Genomic DNA, 19,646 nt, shown 5'->3' with positions numbered 1-19,646 from the left:
ATTTTGTTAAAAAACATTCTGATTGTACACACAAGTACCCTGAAGTCGACATAAAAAAATGCTTGAGTTTCTAATTGACAATACCCATGTTGGTCTTAACATACATGTCTTAAAATTAAAGCCATGTATAGGAATTCCCATTGATACTTATTGCGCCCCGTTATTAGCAGATCCATTTTAATTTTGTATTCAGATGAAGCAGAATTATTTGTGCAAAATCTTATGCGTGAAAAGAAGCAAACACTTGCTGGGGACACAACTCGACATTTAGATATATCATCGCTGTATACATTATATTGTCAATTAACATTCTTATGTGGATACGATACATCCTGGTGAGCTGGTTGAGCTTGATATTTATAAAGAAACTTGAAAAAGACGTTAATGGTAATCTAACAACCAGGCTCTAAGATAAACGTTATGACTTTAACTTTTCTATCGTCAGCTTCCCTTACTTATGCAGCAACATGCCTTCGATCATCAACTACACGCGGAGTTTATGTATCTCAGTTATTTCGATACGCAAGAGCACGCTCTACGTATGAACAATTTCTAAAACGAGGTAAATTATTGACAAACAAGTTGATGAAACAAGAATATCAGCATTCTCGTTTAATGTCATCATTTCGTAAGTTCTATGGTCGATACAATGACCTTGTCAGCAAATACAATTTATCACTGAGTCAAATACTTACGTTTTTCATACTAATTGTTAGTCCATTATTAGTTAAACTGAATAACGTTAGACGACGGATTTGATCCGTTATTTCCCGATCATGACATGGAGCACATGGCGGATGTCACCGGTCGGCAGGGGATGCTCACTTCTCCATGGCATCTGATCTGCTCCTATTTTGTATTGAGCTCTGGGATTTTGATCTTGAATACTGCAGCTGTTCTTTATCTCCATATATTTACATCCACTGAATATTTTCTCCTTTATTTCTTAAGAAACCCCAGTGCGTTCATCACAGCATGAACTTCATTAGGCATGTCGCCTGTACAGATTTCTTGATCAGTGGCTGTTCCATCAATGAAACGTATAAAGACGTTAGCATCATTAATACAATAATTAATCTTTTTAATCCTACTTTAATTGATTATTTAAACAGATATAAATATAAACAATAAAATGTCTTTCTTTGTTTGTTGTTACTGGAGAGAACGGTCGCAGCTATTGCAGAAAAAATTTACATAACCCGCTTACGCGGGTTATGTATTTTTTCTGCAACAGCTGCTTCCGTTCATTCCAGTAATAACAAACAAAGAAAGCATTTTATTATTTAAATGTTTCACTATATAAAGTACCTATAGGTCCTTAATTTCGAGTTGTAGGGTACACAGTATTTTCTTAAATTTGTATTTTCTTCATTTCATTTTTTAGAGTACGTATAATTTGAAATATTGATATTTTTTAAACAGTTTTTAAAATTGTCATTTCTGCATATATATATGGAATTTAGTTATTACATGTATGTTTGATATTTATCAAAGGAAAAACATTAGCTTTAAAAGTTTTTATTGGATTTTTTTAGTGGAGAGAATGAATGGGGTGTTGGGCTTAAATTCTAATTAGAGAAAATGAAAAAAAGTTTTTGTGTTATAACTTTAGATAGGTTTAATCATTTTTTCAAATGAAATGTCTTAGTTTATAAATATTGCAGGGCCGAATTAACCCCGTGTACACGTGTTTTAGAGTTTTTAAGCATATCCTGTACCCGGAATGACAACCTACAGTTGGAATGAAGTACTCGTTTGCTTGTTGGTTTTTTTTTTTAAATAATGAAAAATACGAGTAGGTGTGTCAAAAAACTGAATTTTCATTGGTGGAGTCCTCATGAAAGATGTTTCTGCAAAATTGTTCGTTCCTATTTCATTTATCATTCTTAAACCAAAATAACGACGTATTGAAATAGGTAATCTTTCTGTTCTCTAACTTTGAACAGACTAAAATACACTGAGGACAGTGTGTCAAAATAAAAGGGAACAGAAATGTAAGATCCGCGCCCCAGGTTTGTTGTTTACTCTCCTTTAAACATGGCTGCAGTCAAGGTCTTTGGAGTGTGTACAAGAAATTCTGTGTTACAGACGAAGGCCTTATATTCCGTACCAGCTAGCGAGGTTAGAATAATGTTAATTCTCTTGTTGCATCGATCTTACAATGCTATTGTTTTCTGTCTTTCTCGTTATCACATACGTAAAATATCAAACCATGATTTTACCCGAATGTCCTCGGTTGTAGTTTTCCCCTAAGCACTGAATGACTTATAATGTCGGCTACAATAGCTGCTTGGTCTTTTATGTTGTGTTAGAAAGTGCACATGGGAGATATGAAAAGTTGAATAATGATTTATTGGTCTGGCAATTAAATAGGCTAATTTGTCAGTGATTAAATCTAAAAAATATTAGTAAAACATTGAAAACTAGAGGTACTGTGAGCGATGAGCTCACTAAATGATACCCCCGCCTCCATATAGTTATAATTGCAAAGTCCATGTTTTGCTGTGGCCTGGAAACCCAAAATATGTGTCGGATCAAAAAGTAAAATAGGATCAGGTGCACATGCAATGGCAATATGTAATAAAGATTCTATGAAAGTTTCATCAAATTTCATTCAGTGGTATGAGAGGAGTTGCGGATAAGAGATGGGTACCCCAAAGCGTAACAGACGGACGGACGGACGTACAGACGGGCAGAATTAACGATTACTATATACCCTCCTGCTTTTCAAGCAGGGGGTATAAAAATTGTTATGAATTATAAGCTAAGCCCTAATTATATTTTTTGTTATTTATATTTGACAATTTATTCTCATTCCTCATCGGATAATTAGTCCCATCCTTGGCATTAAACATTCTTTCAAGTTTAATTTATTCTTCAATCAGTATGCTCTAATGTGGTAATGATTTCTTCTTTATTTCTTACAGCTGTCGCGGAAGTTTAGTACGTCCAGAACTCATTATAGAGCCAAGTTTTTTGACTCGGCTGAGGAAGCTATACACGACATCAAGGATGACAGTAAACTTCTAGTGGGGGGTAAGTCACTATATAAGGATGACAGTAAACTTCTAGTGGAAGGTAAGTCACTTTATAAGGATGACAGTAACCTTCTAGTGGGAGGTAAGTGGCTTTATAAGGATGACAGTAAACTTCTGGTGGGAGGTAAGTCACTTTATAAGGATGACAGTAAACTTCTGGTGGGAGGTAAGTCGCTTTATAAGGATGACAGTAACCTTCTAGTGGGAGGTAAGTCGCTTTATAAGGATGACAGTAAACTTCTGGTGGGGAGTTAGTCGCTATATAAGGATGACAGTAAACTTCTAGTGGGAGGTAAGTCGCATTATAAGGATGACAGTAAACTTCTAGTAGGAGGTAAGTCAGTTAGTTCCCAAATCATATGTTTATGTAGTCTGTAAGAGAGTAAGAGAGGTAGGTAGAATCAGAATCCAATGGTGGTAGGTATGTAAGTTCCAATGTGAAAGGATTTGGTCTGTGTGCATTTTTACAGGATTTTGACTCTTGTGTATATTTATAGGATTTGATCTCTGTGTATATTTACAGGATTTTGACTCGTGTATATTTACATGATTTTGACTCTTGTGTATATTAATAGGATTTGATCTCTGTGTATATTTACAGGATTTTGACTCTGTGTATATTTTGAGGACGTGATCTGTGTGTATTTTATCAGCTGGGTTTGATTAATAGAGGATATTCAATGTTTTGTAGTTGAATATGATTTTCATTTCATGAGTGGGAAAGGATTTTTTGATATTTTCATGAGTGAGAAGCATGAGTGAAAATGTATAAGAAATTCTGCCTCTGAGTGAAATAAATGCCATATTCAACTGCAAAACATAGAATTTTCTGTTTATTACATCTCCTTTGATTTTCCCTTTGCCTATTTGTCTTTTTGTATATACAGTCATAGGCTACATGACGTCATAGTTGAGCAGTTGAGACATCATAGACAAAGTGATACAAGATTGAAAACACTGTAAACATGGATTTTAGCAACAAATTTGCGGAACTTTGACAGTCCTATTCTCTGTCAGAATGGTTTATTTACTCTCTCTATATTTATAACAGTCCAAGGAATATTTTTACAACTGTACAACTTTCGTTATGGGAAGGTAATATTGAGAGTTTTACCGCACTTTCGGTATTTGTCACACTGTGACAGGATATCACTTTTATTCAATGGATAATTTACAGTATTTCACTGTTGAAAATGTAATAAGTGTGTATATTTATAGGATTTGATCTTTGTGTATATTATAGGATTTGATCTGTGCATATATAATATCAGGATTTTATCTTGTGTATAATATCAGGATTTTGGCTCTATGTTTGATGTTTACAGGATTTTATCTGTGTGTATAATATCAGGATTTGATCTCTGTGCTTGTTTACAGGATTTGGTCTGTGTGGAATCCCAGAAAACCTGATTGCAGCCTTACTTCAGACAAAGGTCAAAGGTCTGACAGTGGTCAGTAATAATGCGGGGGTGGACAACTTTGGTTTGGGCCTCTTACTTCGACAAAAACAGGTCAGTGTCCATTTCTGCATTCCTTGGCAGAATAAACATAAAATAATTAACTGTGACATCTGACAAGACTGTATATGTGTGTATGTGGAATCGAATGAAAAGTCTTCATCATCAGGTCAAAATAAAATACCTAAAAGTAGCATCTCCTTGCCAATCCTAACTTTGTTCTACACATTGAATATATGTTTATCTGTTTATGACCCCAGAATCCACTGATATTATTTTTTAAAGAGATGGGGAAAGAAATTAGAAAGTACAGAAAAAAATTTTGCAAACTGAAATCACCTTATAAAGTTCATAAACATTTATGATCTCAATCTAATTAAAATTAGATCTTTGATCCACTCCAGTTTGATCGGAGCGGATCAAAGATCTAATTTTCATTAGATTGTTATGATCTATACAATTACCATGCACAAAATAAAATTATTAATGAAACAGAAAACTTAATTTACACAAATATTTTATTCTAAGCTAGAATCCTTACATTATTTTGTTTTGTCTCATATTAAATTACATTTTATTTCAGATATATACAGCAATTTGGTCTAGTTTCATTCATAGATATTTTGATATCCTAATTATGGATTCTTGTAGAGATGTTCAGTTGATATATATATATTATTTTAACAGAAACTTGATCCGAAGGGTCGTATTACGTCAAGTTGACAGGCGCGGATCATCAGATCTAACTGGACGCGCCTGTCAACGAGACGTGATACAGCTCTTCGGATCAAGTTACTGTTATAATGATAAATTTATTATGTACCCCCTCATAAATAGCTAAAGAAAACTTTAGAGATAAATTGCATAACATTTATTCATAAAACAAAGCATAATAACAAGGGACTTTTTAACGCGCAAGAAAAATAACATCATATTTCTGCGTACTACGTCATCAGTTTCAGAGAGTGGTGATATGGATTCAGAAAACAACATGTTGGTGATCCAGAAAATCAGATCACGGTGTCACGTGATAGCGTAAATTCAACAATAAAATTGGGTGATTCACATTAGGTATATAATAAAATTTCGTATTTCACCAGTCATGGTTTCCTTCCCTTATCAGGAGAATGATTTTGGAATGATTCTATTTTTCATCCTCATCTTTCAGATTAAAAGGATGATTTCATCCTACGTGGGGGAGAATGCGGAGTTTGAGAGACAATACCTTGAGGGAGAACTAGAAGTGGAACTCACCCCCCAGGTAACAACCTGTGATCATTTCTGTAGCACCCCACCCCATAGCAACAAACACGTTCTTATTTATAAGTCAACCTGTCCGAGGTAAAACCTGTGATTGTTTTAATATAATTGATTTCTCCTTTGTTTTCTCTTATTTTGTCTTGTTGATTATGGTTGTTTAGCTGCATCTGATTCAGTATTTTTTAAAGAATGTAAAACTACAGAATTAGACTTTGTCTTCTCCACCTGTCAATCATAAATTTAAGAAAAGTTTGTCAAAGGACCAGTTATTGAAATCAATGTTTTCATCTGTTTAGGGGACTTTGGCAGAGAGAATTCGGGCTGGTGGTGCAGGTATCCCAGCATTCTTCACTCCTACAGGGTATGGAACACTCATCCAGGAGGGCGGGGCACCAGTTAAATACAATACAGATAAAACCGTAGAAATAATCAGCGATCCAAGGGAGGTAAGTCACTGATTCCTCTCACATCATACACAGTGGATAGAACTCTATAACTACTGTCCAAGAACATTTCAAGTATTACCAGTTTTTTAAATGTCAACTGCTTTTGAGGAAGCAAGGGTACATTTTAATCCCATTACTCTGGTAGTCTGTATGTCTGTCACAAAATGTTTTTAAGTGGAGTTATAACTTTTGAATGAGAAAAGACAGAGCGCTCATCACCTGTGACAACATATCTCAGAAATATCTATGATTTTTGACTTCAGGTCCTTAACTATAACCTAGAATTTTGACCTACTGATCTAAAATTTCAATTTGGGCTCAATGGGCTGTAACTTTGGATGAAAGCCATCTCACTTTTTGAGAGATGGCCTGACATGACAATCAAGACTTGCTATAAATTACTGCATCTCAACCCTGAGATACCAAAAGCTGGGGACAACAATTCTTTGAATTTATTATTTTTTGTTGTCATTATAAAATGAGAAAAATGTTAGAAAAATGTTTACTCTAACACAGTACACTTACTTGTAACTTTTGTCCTAAGGAGGAGAAATTAAGTAAAATATTTTTTTTTCAGTTTGTGAAATTACTTTATTTTATATACTTAGGATTAACTGTAAATAATTTAGTTATAAACTCAATTAATCCATTGCAAATGTGTGTATGTGTTTCTAATATTGTTACATGGGAAACTGGAAATTTTTCTTCAGCAGTTTTGATCATTTCCTGAATATCTGAAGTGTAATACCTACTTTTTATAGAACATTTAGACGCCTCTTAAATATAAGCTGAAAAGGTCTTTTAGAACAATTTATAATTTTTTGAGAGGAAAGGAAAAAGGGGGACCTGGGACTGAAACACATATATATGAAAAGGGTACAGTTGGTGTATTCCAGCTGAAAATTCACAAATCTTAACGTCTAAATGCATTAAAAGTGTTTACCAAACAATCTGCATAGTAAATGAAAAGACAATTAGCTTTTACATGTGAACTTTGTTTATGTTAAAAAAAATACCTGTAACCAAATTACCATTTTAAGATTACCTGTTTCTAAAGTTTGATGATGTAAAAAAAGAAACTGAAGTTTTGGGTTTAAAAGGTTGTCTGAATGTCATTTATTATATTATTTTGTTTCTGATCTGAGATATTTTTAATTTATTCATTTAAAAAATACAAGCTGGAAACTGTGGAAAGGAATAATACTTTAAAGTTAAAGGAGAAATTAAATATTTAAAAATTCAATTTTGTTTCTAATTACATGAAATCAATGGGTGCATTTTTCCTGCACTTGAAAAAGACGATTTTATTGTTAAATTGACTATGATTTGGAATTTTTTTTTGGTAATTGTATTAGTAAAAATGTTATCAGTACAACAGCTAGAAGTAAGTCCTAATCCAAGTGTGATTGCAGTTGCCCTATAAGATTACTATATCATGTTTGACTTAGACAATGAAACTATCACAATCAAAGGGGGGCTACTCTGTAGTGTTTGTTAAAGATCATGACTGGGTATCTGTTTACTTTAAATATTTTGATGTCAGGATGACTTTTGTTTTGATTTCACATTTAGAAGGGTAATATTTACCTCATTCAGTTTGAATAAGTTCCTCAATTCTTTATTTAGTTGTTAAAAACACTGGTGATATGAAAATACAACGTAGGTTCTGGTAAATTAGGCTTAGCCACTTTACAAGAAACAACTTTATTAAGGGAAGTGTTTAAAAAGTTACAAAGTCTAGACAGCTGGAGTATGTTCATACAGGCAGTTTAGTATTTATATCAGACCAGCTTATTAAATTACACTGCACTTGTCTTCGACAGGAGTTAACAGTACATGTATATGCATTAATATGTGTACAATTAAATATGTATGATTGTATGTCTAAACTTGACCGGTTTCTGTGAAATACTTGTCAATATAAATAAATTGAAGTTGATTGAGAGCAACCTTTCTTTTTTCATATCACATTCATCACATTATCTTAAAAAAACATAAATCAAATTATTTTATTAAAAAAAAGCTCTGTATATTGATACAGTTCAGTTGTTACATTTTATTGCATTTTAATTTCCTTGAAGCAGAATTACCTGCGGGTTATACAAAAGGTACATACCGGTCAGTATAAATTAATTTCTTCTATTGATTGATCTATAATGTCCGCCAGCATTACAAGGAGTTACTAGATCCTAGATATAGTTTATGATACTTATACCTCTCTATATACATGTGTATGTATATGTATATCAAACAAACAATGACAGTCCCGAGTTGACTTAAGCACAGCTGAGGTTTACACAAGTTTATATTTTAGGAGAATTTTAGTCAGACCTGGTATGTTGCACACACTTGACTCAGACTTTCAATATTGTGTATATTACAAATATTAAAGCGCACTAGTATAGGTTTTATCAAGTGACATTTAATATATGCAGACCAGGATTTTATACCTGAAGGCAATTCACAGCCATCTGGAGATAAGACATACAACTATTGAATGAATCAGGGGATTTAAAAATAGGAATTGTAAAATCCTGTATTGATTAATTCTCCTAATTATTATGCAACAGATTAGTTGCGTGGTGTTACCAGGTTCTGTTTTGGGGGATAACCACTGACGTGGAACTAGAATAACCCCCCAGGGTGCCCCAGTGTCAAGCTTCAATGACTCACGGTGTGGTGTGTCCCCTTTCAATGACAAACTTCTTCAACTGTGAGAAAGAAAAATAACACAAGGATTTCCCACTGTAAAACTCCAAATAACTGAAAGTGAAACTTACTTACTTCTGAGGACTGTGTCTGATATAGAAGTGTGTACACTGTGGTTAATAGTTGGATATTGTGATCAACTGATCAACTGGGACTTAAATATGTTTACCTTGTCTTGTTAATTGATAGTATATGTGGATTGTGTTCTGTAAGATATGGGGATCTAATGCTTCAATACAAGATAAAGAAGCTAGTTCATTGAGGGATATACTGTACAATTAACTACCTTACTGTGGACGTTAGTAAATAGTGGAGATAAAATGACAGTGCGGGACCGGTTACCAGAGTTCGAAGCCAAGCGAGATCAGTATGAGAGGGAAAGCATGCGAGGAAAGAAAGGGAAGAAATCCAAAAAGGAGGAAGAAGATGATTTGTCGTTACCGGGGTTCCTCGAGAAAGTGAAGGGGATGGAGGGGAAACTGGCACTGCTGAAAGCAGATGTCAGCGAACTTAAAAAAATGCAGAACACTCTGTACTGCGCCCCCAAAGTGTCCGACACAGACATCCAAAGAATGGAGAACCTGGCAGACAAGATTCTGTCGAGCTCCATCACGATCAGAAAAGACATAGAACTCCTGTCATCTGCTGGGACCGACCCCAAGTCACAGAAAAAAGGACTGATTCTGTCAAACGCAGAACAGCGCGTGCAGAGCATGCAGATAGAAAGGCTATCACATGAACTTAGAACAACTATGAATGACTTCAGAACTAGCCAGGCTAGTTATCTGGAGAGAACAAAAGCTAGACTTAATAAACAGAGACAGATAGCTGCAATAACGGGGGACCCCCAGTACGACGTCAACACAAACTCCGTGAATTTAGATCTGAACTTTCAGAACACCAATGCTTTCATCGATCCTTATTTCCAGGAATCCCAGAAAGCTATTTCTGAGTTACAGGACCTTCAGGAGCGAGAGCGGGAACTGAGTGACCTTGAGAGCCAGATTCATGAGGTCAACATGTTGTTTAAAGAAATGCACGGACTGGTACAAGACCAGGGTAAAATGGTAGACAATATAGAGAAACACGTAGAACTAGCAGTAGAGGATGTACAGAGTGGGAATCAGCAGTTAGCAGAGGCAAAGAAACATCAGTGTGCTGCAAGGAAGAAAAAAATCATCTGCTTCTCCATCCTAATTACTGTCATTGTAATTGTCGTTATAATCATTGTTGTGACGATGACCAATAGTGATTCAGAGTGATAAAATACAGGGTGTAGAATAGCGGTAATTTACAGTGACCATTGAACTACACATATATGTACATTTATGATATCATAAAGAATCATTGAGCATCCATTATTCATGTAAATGCATTTAAAATATTGGATTTTCAGATGATAAAATGCTTCATAAAAATTTTTATGAAATAAATTTTATTTACAAATAACTTTCATACAAATAAGAACCCTAAGGGCAAAAGACCTTCTTAAAGAATGTTAACAGCGAGATGACAAGATAGGAATGTTGGGGATTTTATCCATTTACATCAGTGAACATGTAAACAATAACTGTGTAGTTGTTGATGATGTCCTTCTAGTCCCTTACCGAAAATATTGCCTTCCTGCAAATATTTGCTGCATGTCTGCAGCAAACATTGCTGCAAGCTTGCAGCAGACATTGCTGCAAGCTTGCGGCAATGTAGCCAAAGAAAGCATGACAGTCTATACAAAGCATTGTTGTTTGCAGCAAGTTAGCGGCAAGTCTGCAGCAAGCTTGCTGCAAACATTTTACCATGCAAATGAGGTTTGCTGCAAGTCTGCAGCAAACATTGGATTTTCCAAATAAGGAAACCTTGCTGCAAGCCTGCGGCAAACATTGCTGCAAGCCTGCCGCAAACATTGCAGCAAGCTTGCAGCAAACATTGCTGCTAACTTGCAGCAAACAATTTCCTTATGGTTTTGGCACATTCCTTTGTACAAGCAGCATGTTCACAGAAAGCCTTTGTCCTGACCTAAATCTGTTAAGTTTAGAGAAAATCCACCACATGTTTCTGAAATGATGCAGTTTTATGAAGTTATGATAGGCCCTCTGTACGTTCTTGAGACAAAGTTATCATACCTTTTTAAAATTAAAGTGCATGATAGCTTTTTATATGAACAGCTTGAACTTTAAGAACTTTACAAATAATTTTTAATGAATATTTTTGTGATTACACATTTACTAAATAATTTGATATCATTTACCTGATTTGGGTCCATTAATACTTTTAAGAATCATACATTTGTGATATCAAAAAGAGGACTGAAATTCATAAGAAACAGATTTAGATTTGACATAACATTTACACCAGTTACTCAAACGTGCTTTTAAGAAATATTCTTTCAAATATCAAAAAAAATCAAAATCATTTCTTACCAATTAGATATCACTGATAGAATGAACACCTACATCCAGAGTTTGGCACTTTTAATCATTCAAAACGATGTATATTCCTAACAAAATATTGAAACGTGTACAGCTTCAATTCCAACATTTCAAAATGGCCAGTTTTGTGTTGACCCAGTAAAATCTGCGTTTCATTGGCTGATTTGACTTGTTTACTGTTCTTGCGAACTTCCTGCAAACATTTGAATAGTGAAAAGTTTCCTGCGAACTTGCTGCGAACATTAAATTGGCGTGTATGTTTCTTGCAATGTTCCTGCAAACATGTTGGGTTCCTGCGAATTTGCTGCAAGCTTGCAGCAATTGCTGCAATGTTTGCCGCAAGATCGCAGCTAGCGGCAATCATCTGCGAACAAGAAAATTTTCTTCCTGCGAACAATTTTGTTTGCTGCAAGCTTGCAGCAGACTTGCTGCAGGCCTGCAGCAAACATATCAGTTTGGTAAGGGGTAGCCATGACTAGAATACTGCACGGTTTAATTGTCAATATAGAGTACTACACAGTTGTACAATGATACAGTATTAAACAGTTATACAATTACAAAGTAGTGCACAATTATTAGATTACCAAGTATATACTATTACATAGTCATAGTCACTAGAATTATACAGTACGTACTATACAGTTTGAACAATTACTATATAAAGTACCATACAGCTATAAAATTATACATTATTTACTAGAAAACTTTTACAATTAAAAAGTATACATAGAAATAAGCAAGGGTCTTTCTTTCAGAATTGTGAATTTCAAGCCCCAGCTGGATCAAGGATACATGACATGAAATAAGATAGAGGGGAAAGGTGGGGGGATGGAAGGGGTGGCTCTGATAACTAATACTGAAAATCTGCTCCTTGGTTTTAATCAAACATTCAAACATTTATGATGTCATTAAGGATGCCTTTTCCAAAATTGTGAAATGTATGGATCCATGGTCAAGGGTTCCTGTGGGGTTTGGGGCACTATACCGATGATAACTGATTAGTTAAAATGCTTTTTTTGTTCCCCTATTCTGTCTGTGGGTATAAAGGAACCAAACTCGGTATGCTAAGTGTGATTTATGCCTTCTTCAAAGAAGGGAGAGTCATATTGCTTTAATTTGCTGCTGCCTGTCAGTCAGTCTGTTTGTCCTTACAGGTACGGTATCATTACGTGGAGGCTTGTGAGAGTTTTTTTTCCATCTTTAGTTTAGTTGCCTTGGTAGGTTTATTGATATTGATGATTTTGTGTTTTGGTTTTAATTTTTTTTGTTTAAAGTTTGTTACCTGGCATTAGTCTGAGTGTCCCCTTTGTTAATCTGAAGGCACAAGATGTTACAAGTGATATTGGCTTTCTACGCATGTCAATCAACTGAGAAATTTTTATTTAGCTAATGTGCACGATCAATAACTGAAATATGTTGCATGAAATCAGATTGATTTTTGTTCAGAAAATGTACTTTGATGAAATTTGAACTATCATTATCAGAAAGATTTAGAAGACTTTCTTTACTAAATTTAAAGATATAAAAAACTCATGTGTAACCATTATTTAAAAAAAAAATTTTGATGACTTTATTGGAGGAAAAAGAGATACATGCTGCTGGTGTTTTGGTGACAATTTTTAAAAAAAAGTTTAATGAGTTTATGAATCAGATGAGTAAATAATCTACAGTAACCCTAGATCACTTAATTTTCATTAACTCATTATTAAGGGAGACAGAACATCCACAGATTTTTATTATTGTTCTATATTATCTTTTAGAAATATGAATATACCAAAGAATGAAAATTTCACAAGCAGGCCATCTGTCTTGGGTACCGTATATACTCGCCTATAAGTCGGTTCGCCTATAAGTCGGTTGTTATTAATAAGCTTATATTTCATTTGGACTGACTCATATAAAACCATTCTTTTTATAGCTCGCCTATAAGTCGGACAAAGAGTTTAAGATCTGATATTAACTCCCTAAAAACCGACTTATAGGCGAGTATATACGGTAATTACATGAAAATAATGTTCTTATGAATAAAAGGTGATTTACAGTATATAGTTTATGGGAAAGGTATATATATTGGGCAACAAATTATTTCCTATGAAAGCAGAAAAGGGCTTATGAAATGGAAATTACGTCTTATTTTTCCATTTAAGTCTTAAGTAGTACATAATGAAAGGTATAGAAGGCACAGAGTGAGGGTTTACGAGGTAATATAGATAACATTTTATCTGTAGGTTGTCTGTCCGCCTGTAAACGTTTTGCACTTCAGAACAACTGGGTTAATTGAAATTCATTTGATAGAAAAAATAACCATAGATTCATTTATTTCCATGTTATATTCAATAGAATTAAAGTTGGACCTAATTTTGAGCCACATTTTTATACCCCCCGCAAACGTAGTTTGGGGGAGGGGTATATAGGAATCACCTTATCCGTCTGTCTGTCTGTCCGTCTAGCTGTGCAATTGTGTCTGGTCCATATTTTTCATACAGATGAACATTAGAATCTACTACTCCACACTAAGATTGCTCATGATCTAAGAATGTGTCATGACCTTGACCTAAGGTCATTTGGGAAGTTCAAGGTCAATGGAAGAAAAATTTCATAGTTCATGTCTAGTCCATTTCTTTCTTTTGGATAAACTTGGTTGGTTCTCATTTCACACAGATTGCCTATACCCCAAGGGTGTGTCATGACCTTGACCCAAGGTCATTTGGGGAAGTTCAAGATCACTGAAAGAAAAATTTCAAAATTCGTGTTTGATACCTATCTTTTATGGATAAACTTGGTAGGTTTTCATTTCACACAAAGATTGCTCATGACCCAAGGGTGTGTCATGACCTTGACCCAAGGTCATCTGGGAAGTTCAAGGTCACTGGAAGAAAAATTTCATAATTCGTGTCTGGTCCATATCTTTCTTATGGATAATCTTGGTAGGTTTTCATTTCACACAAAGATTGCCAATGACCCAGGGCAGGGGTGTGTCATGACCTTGACCCAAGGTCATTTAGGGAAGTTCAAGGTCACTGGAAGAAAAATTTTATAATTTGTGTCAGGTCCATATCTTTTTTTAAGGATAAACTTAGTAGGTTTTCATTTCACACAAAGATTGTCCATGGCTGTAGGGTGTGTCATGACCTTGACCCAAGGTCATTTGGTTGAAATTCAAGGTCACTGGAAGAAAAATTTCATTATTCGTTTTTGATACATATCTTTATTATGGAAAAACTTACTTTTGAAAACCCCAGCGGGGGTATTTTGTCCCATTTGGACAGTTCTAGTTAAGCCAAGATTTGTATGCAGAGAAAAGATCTCTATTACAACAAAGCCACATTAAACAATGATATTAGAATGTTATTACAGCATCTTCATGTTATATGGATCTGCATTGGTTTCTTTACATAGGGACATAATATGAGGCTAATTCATTTTCAAGGGAATAAAGATGGTGATAAACACCTCTAAAAATCTGCCAATGTGACTTGGGGAAAGCTCTAGAGCTTTTCTGATCACCTGTTGTCCATCGTACGTCTGTCCGTCTATAAACTTTTCACATTTTTGATTTCTTCTTAAGAACCACTGGGCCATTTTAACCTAACTTGGTACAAAGCATCCTTGGGTGATTTGGAATTTAATTTTTTAAATAAACGACCAAGTCCCCTTAGAAGGGGAGATAATCAACAAAAGACTAAAGAAAATCTTCTTAAGCAGCACTGGTCCAGAAAAGCTGAAACTTATGTGAAAGCATCCTGGGGTAGTGTTAATTCCTAATTGTTAAAACCATGACCACCTGGCATAGGGCAATAGGGAATCCAAGTTTTAAATAGAAATAAATAGGAACAATCTTAAAAAATTTTACTTTTCTTTGCAAGAACAATTGGCCAGAAAAGCTGAAATTATGTGGTAGCACCCCGGGGCAGTGTTGATTCTAAATTGTTAAGTTAAAATCATGACAAGGGGGGGATGGTGAAACATTGTAAATTTTTGGCATTTTTTTTTTTTACTAATTAAAGAACTTTATTGAGGAAAACTTCCTGTTCTATTCTCATTTGTGTAGCTGTGTTTATTTTGTGGAATAGTCTTTGTTTGAGTGACTGCTGTGTGAGGATAGAGAAGCCTGGAGGTTCCCATGCAGTATTATCTTCTGACAGAATCTGCCATGTTATATATCATTCATATAAATAAGTTTACAAAAATTAACTGAAATAAAGTTTGTACAATAATATAATAATTCTGATAATTGTAGCTATTTGTATTTTGTGGGTTGGTTCTTGTCTGAGAGAATGTTGGTATGAGTATAGAGCAGCCTGGAGGTTCCCTGTCATCTGTTGACAGATCCCTAGAATCTGCCACGATATGTCTCTGTAATTTAATTCTATAAGCTGCCCCTGATCATAGTGAACTAAGGTCTGTAGATCATCTAGAGCTCTTTGTGCTCTCATTTTGTCTACATGTCTGTAACACAAGATCTCTAGCATGTATAACAGTATATAGGGTGGGACAGATAATTCAGAAACATGGTTGTTTAGATCAGACTGTTGTTCTGGTATCAATTCACTGATGTAATGGTTTTCATTGATAAGTTTGATGTCCCGTGCTAAAGCCTGTCTTATCTTTGTAGACCAGGACTGCCCCCCTACAGCCTCAATATACATCTCTGTATCTACATTATCCCAATAAATCACATATGGCTGTTTTAATATGACTTTGATCCCCTTAACAATAGATAAAGCTTCCTTGTATCGAAGTGTCTTGTAATAATACATGGCTATGTACAGCATGTCAGTAATACAACCAAACTTGGCTGCTAATTTCAGCATGTGACAGGAGATTTTGTCAGCTATGTACATCAATTTGTTTTTATGAGTGTAAGTTTTCATGTGTAATATAAAAGCAGTGTACTGAAGGACAGAAGCTGTAAGTCTCTGTAGCAATAGGACTTGATACTGTGTCAGGAGGGGTGAACCTATTATCTGTTCTATTTTATGTAGATATCTCATACAGCCTTGCATGTACAATTTGTTTAATGTGTTATGACTTAATATTTCATTGTATAGGTATATATCAAACTCAGCCTCAGAAATCAGAGTCTGTTGATCTGTACAGATGGAGAGTCTAGGTTTATGAAGGACATTTATAATATAAGGCCTAATGGAGGGACTGTATAGCAGTAATGCTAAACCCATCTCATACAACTCATACAGTCTTATAAATAGTTGATGTTGTTTGATGCCATGGATTTTGCTCAAAAACATGTTATTATCTGGAATGAAAAAGTTAGGACAGACCCCCTCAAACACCCATTTGAGGATGAGTTTAAAACAGACCCAGAAACCCCCCAGGAGATTTTGTGGACACCAGTGAGGGATTGTATTTTGTTGTATCACCCAGAAAACTGCAGTCTTCATGTAATAGGAGCACAGTAATTTATCATCATCACTAAGTCCATTGTTTATTATTTCTGTTAAAAACAGTTTAAGTAAGCCGTAGGTTAAAAATTGACAGTGGTTCATTGCATACACAAGTTTTTGTTCTGCCAGAGAGAAAGAAACTCTCCATTCAAGGTCTTCATGTCTTCCTAGCTTACAAAAAGCTGCCATAATTTTAATTGAAACCCGACAAGCTTTTATAAAGGCAGAATAGATAAAATACTTGTATGAAAACAAAAGAAGAACAAAATCTCTCCTCGACCTACTTTAGGCCTAAAGATGACCTCATTGACCCCTGCCTATGAGAAGATAATACCCCTTCTGAACAAAGATACTGGGTTCTCTTCATTCACTCTTTGGTAATTTTTTAAATAGGGATATATCTGCAGCAGTTTATTTATCTACTGTCCATTTGTCCAATCTGTAGTATGTTATCCTTTCAAAACACTTCCTGTTGACCATGGGTCTTTTGTTTTGTGTGGGTGCCAGAGTCTACGACATTTATAACTGACATTCTAAACAGTAGATTTTCTCCCAATAGAAATTAAGAACATTTCATAAAATACCGTATAAGTAGAAATTTTAGCGAGGGTTTAATTTTGGCATTATTAGCGAGGGTGCTGAGATCGCTTAAATTTGATATCGCTAAAATTAATTGCGTTTTATTTGTAATAGGTTCTTTAATGAACATTTTAAAATCGCTAAATTTACATCTCGCAAAAAATAAAATACCAGTTTTTAAGGACAAATCGCTAAATTTGTGTTCCGCTAAAATTTCCACTTAAACGGTATATGGATTTTTTTCAATAAATGAAAAAAAAAACCAAAATGTTTACCAAAAGTATAGCAATTCAACAAAGATGAGAGAATACCCCCAAATAAGAGGTGCTTTTAAAACAATGATACCTGTATGGCAGCTAATATTGAGGATTGAAATTTCTCAGTTTCGCCTCTAAGGTCAAGGTCAAAATATCAAACATGTTGATTTTTAAAGAAAGACCTTGGCATAAGGACTACACCTGTGAAATATGAAACTTCCAGGGGTTCACTGTTCAGAAGTTATGGCCAATGTTAAAGTTTTTAAAAATTGAGTTAAACTTCAAGGTCAGTGTTTAAAGGTCAAATTTGTTGGTAACTGTATTCAAACATACTGACAAAAGGAATACACTTGCGAAACATGAAAGCCTAGTGCTAACTGTTCAAAAGTTAGGACTAAGAATTAAGTTTAACATTTTTTTGTATTAGTGGGTAAAATTCCAAGGTCAAGGTTAAGAGATCAAATTTGAGAAAACGGAACAAGTTCTTGTCAGAGTGATTTCACTTGTGAGATATAGTCAAAACCACTCAAAAATTATGGGCAAAGTTATGATTTTTGCCATCAAATAGGCAGGCAGACAGGGCAAAAACTATATAGCCCTAAATCTTGAAGGGGGGGGGGGCATAAAACCCCCAAAACAATAATATAATTAAATCGATGTACACTTCCGCAAAATGCTTTACAATTTGGAGTGTTTGGTTCGAATGCAATGATTTTATTTATTTATTTTAGGTAAGGGAATTCAATGGATTTAAGTATATCATGGAAGAAGCCATCACAGGTGACTTTGCCCTTATCAAGGCACACAAGGCAGATAAAGTGGGAAACCTCACATTTAGGTCAGTAGACCAAGGCACTCAAGGCTCCAAAGTAGGAAACCTCACCTTAGGTCAGTAGATCAAGGCACACAAGACAGACAAAGTAGGAAACCTCACTTTTAGGTCAGTAGATCAAGGCACACAAGACAGACAAAGTAGGAAACCTCACTTTTAGGTCAATAGGTCAAGGCACACAAGGCAGACAAAGTGGGAAACCTCACTTTAAGGTCAGTAAGTCAAGGCATTCAAGGCAATGAAGTTGGAAACCTCACCTTAAAGTCAGTAAGTCATGACACTCAAGGCAGACAAAGTAAGAAACCTCACATTTAGGCTAGTAGATCAAGGCACATAAGACAGACAAAGTAAGAAACCTCACCTTTAGGCTAGTAGATCAAGGCACACAAGGCAGACAAAGTAGGAAACTTCACCTTTAGGTCAGTAGATCAAGGCACTTAAGGCAATGAAGTAGGAAACCTCAGCTTTTAATCAGTAAGTCATGGCACTCAAGGCAACAAATACGGAAACCTCACCTTCAGGTCAGTAGATCAAGGCACTCAAGACAGACAAAGTAGGAAACCTAACCGTAGGTCAGTAGGTCAAGGCACTCAAGACAGACAAAGAAGGAAACCTCACCTTTAGGTCAGTATATCAAGGCACACAAGACAGACAAAGAAGGAAACCTAACCTTTAGGTCAGTAGATTAAGGCACACAAGACAGACAAAGTGGGAAACCTCACATTAAGGTCAGTAAGTCAAGGCATTCAAGGCAATGAAGTTGGAAACCTCACCTTAAAGTCAGTAAGTCATGACACTCAAGGCAGACAAAGTAAGAAACCTCACATTTAGGCTAGTAGATCAAGGCACATAAGACAGACAAAGTAAGAAACCTCACCTTTAGGCTAGTAGATCAAGGCACACAAGGCAGACAAAGTGAAAAACCTCACATTCAGGTCAGTAGATCAAGGCACACCAAGACAGACAAAGTAGGAAACTTCACCTTTAGGTCAGTAGATCAAGGCACTTAAGGCAATGAAGTAGGAAACCTCAGCTTTTAATCAGTAAGTCATGGCACTCAAGACAACAAAGTAGGAAACCTCACCTTCAGGTCAGTAGATCAAGACACACAAGGCAGACAAAGTAGGAAACCTAACCGTAAGTCAGTAGGTGAAGGCACTCAAGGCAGACAAAGTGTGAAACCTCACCTTTAGGTCAGTATATCAAGGCACACAAGACAGACAAAGTAAGAAACCTC

General features: G+C 35.3%; 3 protein-coding genes across 9 annotated transcripts in view; 2 read left to right on the top strand and 1 right to left on the bottom strand.

The window, feature by feature from the left end:
* Positions 1-2,002: 2,002 nt before the first annotated feature.
* Positions 2,003-19,646, top strand: part of LOC134231195 (succinyl-CoA:3-ketoacid coenzyme A transferase 1, mitochondrial-like) — a 67,318-nt gene continuing 49,674 nt past the window's right edge. For 4 of the 7 annotated variants that reach the window (XM_062713126.1, XM_062713118.1, XM_062713164.1 and 1 more), the window contains exons 1-5: positions 2,003-2,121; positions 2,928-3,036; positions 4,416-4,549; positions 5,664-5,756; positions 6,052-6,201. In XM_062713126.1, coding sequence (XP_062569110.1) covers positions 2,038-2,121; positions 2,928-3,036; positions 4,416-4,549; positions 5,664-5,756; positions 6,052-6,201 — 570 coding nt within the window. In that variant the 5' untranslated portion in view covers positions 2,003-2,037. Of the gene's footprint in view, positions 2,122-2,927; positions 3,037-4,415; positions 4,550-5,663; positions 5,757-6,051; positions 6,202-18,308; positions 18,416-19,646 lie in introns of all 7 variants that reach the window. The other 3 variants (XM_062713159.1, XM_062713152.1, XM_062713135.1) reach the window with 1 other exon arrangement.
* Positions 8,497-10,234, top strand: LOC134231155 (syntaxin-1A-like). The gene has a single exon (XM_062713079.1). The coding sequence runs from the start codon at positions 9,231-9,233 to the stop codon at positions 10,170-10,172; it is 942 nt and encodes a 313-aa protein (XP_062569063.1). The 5' UTR covers positions 8,497-9,230; the 3' UTR covers positions 10,173-10,234.
* On the bottom strand, positions 15,526-16,897 carry LOC134231147 (uncharacterized). The gene has a single exon (XM_062713067.1). The coding sequence runs from the start codon at positions 16,841-16,843 to the stop codon at positions 15,527-15,529; it is 1,317 nt and encodes a 438-aa protein (XP_062569051.1). The 5' UTR covers positions 16,844-16,897; the 3' UTR covers position 15,526.

The sequence above is a fragment of the Saccostrea cucullata genome, unplaced genomic scaffold (assembly GCF_032062105.1).
Source record: "Saccostrea cucullata isolate Sc308-1 unplaced genomic scaffold, CSIRO_AGI_Scuc_v1 ctg3825, whole genome shotgun sequence".
Taxonomy (NCBI): domain Eukaryota; kingdom Metazoa; phylum Mollusca; class Bivalvia; order Ostreida; family Ostreidae; genus Saccostrea; species Saccostrea cuccullata.
This window is presented reverse-complemented; position numbering and strand designations above follow the sequence as displayed.